Genomic DNA, 5,106 nt, shown 5'->3' with positions numbered 1-5,106 from the left:
ACTGCTGGGATGATTGTTCTTGNCTTTCATCCAGTGACGCCGATGTTCTGCAATCCCTATCTGAAGCAGTCACTGCTGGGATGATTGTTCTTGTCACTCTTTCCGAGCCGGCGCTAGACCCAGCACTAGGAGCCCTAACAAATACAGTGGTACGGTGTGGTAGACATCCGTTGGGTGCTGAGCTATCAGCCTGATAAGGTGGTAGAGGTAAACAAACCTTAGACTGCTCGTTGAGCACGCCAACAGCCTAAACTGCTGTGCTGGAAACTCCATTGTGTTTTCTGCCCTACAGAGGATTAAGCCAGCAGGACGGACAGTTGTTCACCTTGGTGACTACACCGCCCTCTGGAGCCCGCATTTCAGAATGGTATTAGCAACAAAATTGTATCCCTCAGAATTAGCACCCGAGCTGCACAATCAATTAAGCGTCATAAACTTCCGGGTTACGCCCGCAAGCCTTGAAGAGCAGTTGCTAAACCAGATCATTCTCCACGAGGCGCCATATCTGGAAGAACAGCGTAGCGTGCTGGTTGTGAACATTGCAAAGGACCTTGAGCTTAAGGCCGCAATCCAGGAAAAAATTCTTTCGGTAATACAAGAAGCAGCAGTTTTCCTACACACCATAGGCGACTGCCACCCATCCACTAGACAGTTTCATTCCTAGCTTGTACTTGGATTGTATGTATATGCCAGAATAGTTAGTTTTGCAGCGCTAAACCTCCTCAGAAGCCCATCTGTGTGGATATTCGTGTGTTTTGCGTGCAAAGCTCCTGGCCAACGCCGAAGGTGACATACTTGCGGATGACACCTTCTTGGATATTCTGAATGACTCACGCTTAACATATGAGGCGATTGAAAGACGCATGGAAGAAGCTTCTGCCACATCTGACAGGCTTGAGGAGACCAGGAAACTGTACAAGCCCCTGTCCCATCGAGGCTCACTGCTGTATCTTGCCTTGCGAAATATGTCCAACCTCCATCCATTCTACCTGTGGTCCCTTGAGGCCTTCAAAGCGCGGCTTCAGCTGACCTTGTCGAGCTGCCAAGACACTGGCGACACCCGCGGAGAAACACTCAGGGATTCGCTTACTTGGGAGGTGTATTGCAACACTTGCAGGGGACTACTAGAGCCGCATAGGCTCGTCCTCGCATTTATGATCGCAACAGCCCTCGACGCTGAAGCCGAAAATGTTCCGCCGAAAATGCTTGAGTTCCTTTTGAGAGGGGCAACAGATGAAAACGCAGATCCTGTAAATGTCTCTCAGGTGAGATTAGCCAGGTGTGAGATTCTAAATGCTTGATTAGTCCTGGTATTATAGTATATAGCGCAGCCGCGTGACCCGAAGTAGGCAGCGACTAATGCTCTCCTGTAGCATGCAGTATTNGAAGTTTGGAGCAATATTGTTTATTTAGATGCGAGTGTTGGCGGTTGCTTTCGTGGGTTCGCCCAAGCAGTGGCAGATGAGCGTGGTGAATGGAGAAACGTAATCGAGAGCGGGGAACAACTTCCACCGAAGCTGCCCCAAATTGGAGGAGTAGATCTAGGGGGTTTTGCTTCTCTAGTTGCTGTCAAGGCCATAAGGTTTGCTAACAGCGTATTTGAGAGCACAGCAAACATACATTTGAGCTGCTTTGAGATGTTCGGCATGCTGGCCGTGTTGATGATGAACAGACTTCCGATAACCACGTGGTGGAATCTTATTTGTTTGTTCAGGGGAAGCGAGCTCCATTCTGGCTGTCGAGCCTACGTCGAAAGCGTATTGGGAACGCGGTTTACTTGCCCACCCCAGCTGGAGTTATCGAAGGCCCTGGATGAATCAACACCATTAACACCGTTAATATTCATCCTATCTCCTGGAAGTGACCCAATTGGGTCAATAAAGCTTCTATCGGCTCGCGTATCGCTGCCTGAAGACCAGCTGCACTTTCTTTCGCTCGGCCAGGGCCAGATTAAGGCAGCCGAAAAAGTATTGCAGGAAGCCAGGTAGGCTTCGTTTCCGATAGCAAAGGCGCGAAAGGAATGTGGGGTCTTAAGAAACTCAAATTGCAATACTTGGCAGGTTTAGCTACACTCGCCGAACATACCCAGCTAGAAAATTCATGCAATTGGCGCTTTTAACGTGCTTTTGTGATACTTAGGGAGCACGGCCATTGGGTTTGCCTGCAAAATTGCCATCTGTCAGAGACATTCATGCCGTTTCTTCAGCAGCTGTATGAGCGCTTCCAACAGGAAAAAGTCCACCCACGGTTCCGCCTATTCATGACATCACAGCCTACGAACATCCTTCCAACCAGCGTACTCAAGCAAAGCATCAAAATCATCACTGAACCTCCAACTGTATGCTCACTCTGATTGCTGCAGACCGCATAACTGAGTTTTCGATGGTGCAGTCTCTTAACGGTTTAAGCCGAGCACTCAGCGCCACAGTCTTGCAGTCTGACATTGTAACCTACAACCCTTAATGCTATTTACAGTGGTTAACTGATACTCGTGCTCGCTGGCAAGTGAATGCAGGGTCTTCGAGATAATATCTTGCAAACCTTCAGCGACCTAGAAAACCGAGGGGCTGAGGACATAGCAGAGTGTCCCAACTACAAGCGTTGGCTTTTCTCACTCGCACTTTTCCACTCCATTATTTCGGAACGAAGAAAATTTGGAGCTCTCGGATGGAACAAGGCCTACGAATGGACAGTTTTCGACTTCCGAGTGCGACACAGCAGAACAACTGCACCGGATATTTAGTTCACCTTACAACAAATCTGTGTTACTGGAAGTAAGGAGAGATGCTTCTCTCCTGACAGCGCCAAAACCATATTGGTTAAGAACCAAGGTTTATCTGGTCCTATGGTGCCCCAGGTTTCCCAGCAAAGTCTGTTCGAGGCTGCATCTGGCGACGAAGAAAATCTGTCGTGGGATAGAATTCTCTTTTTGACAGCTGATATCCATTACGGAGGCCGTGTCACGGATCAAATGGACCAAAGGCTGCTCACCTCACTATTGAAGCGGTGCTTTGCTGCAACCGAGCTTGACTCCCCGGCAGCAGACCCAGTGTTGAAAGGATATGTCCTTCCTTCAGACTACAGTTACGAAGATATAACAGAATTCGCCATGTGTTTGCCGGTTGATGCGGCCCCCGAGATTCTGGGCCTCGACTCTGGAGCTGCGGTGGTGTACGTCAGTTATGATGTTAGAGAGTGGCATAAAACTGGCGGTCTTTACATATTTTCAGCTTCTATTCATCATCGCTCTCTTCCTCCGATCCACACGGCAGTCTGACGTGCTTCTGTGTCTCAGGTACAAGGAGATGCAGAGCAGCCGGCTCCTGGACTACCTTGTCAGCGCTCACAGGGAAATGCAGACGCACGCGAGAGGCAATAAAGAAGAAAGCCTTATGGGTATGATTTCAGATCTACTAAGCAAAGTGCCTGAGGACATTCCCCACGAAACGGCTAGCAGGGAGGTGTTCCAGCTACACGAAAACTCACAAACAGGACTATGTGAGCTAACTCCGCTGAGTAACTTCCTTAAAGGAGAGCTTTGCAGTTACAATGCGCTCCTCGCGTTCATCCGAATGTCTCTCACCCAACTTATCGAGGTGCGTTCGCCTAAAGCAGGCCAGTTGACCACGATTGAACCAGGATAGTTACATGGCACCATTTCGCGTGGCACAGTGCAAAATAAACGAATTCAGTATGAAAAAGAGTTGCTGCATCTCTCGTGTCGCTTGCACACTTACGCTGGATGGAATAGTTAGCAGGTATATGCAAAAATGTGGCGTGATTGAAGGCACTCCGGGGCTGGTCTGTAATGACTGAGGATTTGGATAACCTCAGTAAGGACTTATACTTCCAGAAGGTCCCCGCAGCGTGGATTTCTGTATCCTACCCCTCAAAGCTCAGCCTTGGAGCATGGCTCCATGATCTTGGGACGCGCATCAGTAGCGCGAGGCACTGGGCACAAAACGGCCCACCTGAAGTCTTCAACATAGCAACATTTTACCATCCTCAGAGCTTTTTCAAGGCAGCATTGCGGGTCGTCGCCCGTGCTTTGAAGGTACAAACTTGGGAGATTAAGGCGTATAATACTCGAGAAAGATCATCTGTCACATGTTCACTTTGTTTCCGTAACCCCAGAATTACGCTAGCTGACCAAGCAGTCACCAACATCCGTCGAGTCTGTAGGTAGCTACGCACCTTCATGGGCCTGATATATCACTGCCTACAGCCCCACCTGATCAGAAATAGAAGAATGCCTAGCATTTTTGGGCCGTTTCAGGAGCCCCCGTCCAGCCTCTCATTGTCTGCGGAGTTTGCTGATCTCGAAAACGAGACTGAGAACGAAACTGGCCCACAATATCCTGCAGATGTGGGAATTTCCATCACAGGCGTTTTCCTCCAGGTAAGCAAAGTCTCCAATGCTTAGCTTCTCAACTCTGCTAAAGACGAACACCACAGTAATCTCCGATTCTCGATATCAGTGCCCGTTCATCCAGTAACACCAGCAGTTTTTGTGTACAGTTACCTCTAATTCACAAAAAAGTGTGCACTTTGCCCCTGCAGGGGGCTGCTTGGTCCGCCGAGGATAGATTGCTTCGTGACGCGAACCCACGTGAAATGTGCCAGCAAATGCCGCCAATTCGCTTGGTCCCCCAATTATCCCATGTGAAAGAAGAAAAGAGATACAAGTTAGCATAGCTCAAATGAAACAGTTGCACCCGTTGTTCGTCCCTGATTGCAACGCTCCAGTTTGTGGCAATTGTTGTTCAATTAGACTGCAGTGCGCTTCTTCTGGTGCGGAAAACAGGTGCCCGGTATACAGAACGGCTGACAGGGCAGCCTGCGCGGAGGTTGTCACCTTCTTGGATCTCCCAACAGGTTTGGCACCAACGAGCATCTTAATCTTAGCGCATCTTGAAAGCCATGACCCGCTCCTTATTCAACGTTGTTAACAATTTGTAGCAGTTACATGCATTCCCAGCTGTCTCTATTTGCACCTTTGCAGATGACGACCCCGAAAAATGGGTTCAACGCAGTGTTGCACTGCTCTGTGAGACAGGGCAGTGCTACGCTGCTCGGAATCACGAGCAACCGTAGGATCTGTTATGC

General features: G+C 49.1%; 1 protein-coding gene across 1 annotated transcript; it reads left to right on the top strand.

Annotated features, from left to right (window-relative positions):
- Positions 1–364: 364 nt before the first annotated feature.
- On the top strand, positions 365–4,695 carry EMH_0009380 (uncharacterized protein; the record flags this gene model as incomplete). Its single annotated transcript, XM_013498642.1, is given in 11 exon segments — positions 365–589; positions 768–1,265; positions 1,374–1,384; positions 1,388–1,582; positions 1,715–1,984; positions 2,548–2,707; positions 2,858–3,171; positions 3,296–3,596; positions 3,788–4,054; positions 4,277–4,399; positions 4,561–4,695. Coding segments are annotated over 11 exon segments (2,499 nt in total).
- Between the last annotated feature and the right edge of the window lie 411 nt (positions 4,696–5,106).

The sequence above is a fragment of the Eimeria mitis genome, genomic scaffold (genome assembly GCF_000499745.2).
Source record: "Eimeria mitis Houghton genomic scaffold, Emh_scaff359, whole genome shotgun sequence".
In the NCBI taxonomy this organism is placed as follows: domain Eukaryota; phylum Apicomplexa; class Conoidasida; order Eucoccidiorida; family Eimeriidae; genus Eimeria; species Eimeria mitis.
This window is presented reverse-complemented; position numbering and strand designations above follow the sequence as displayed.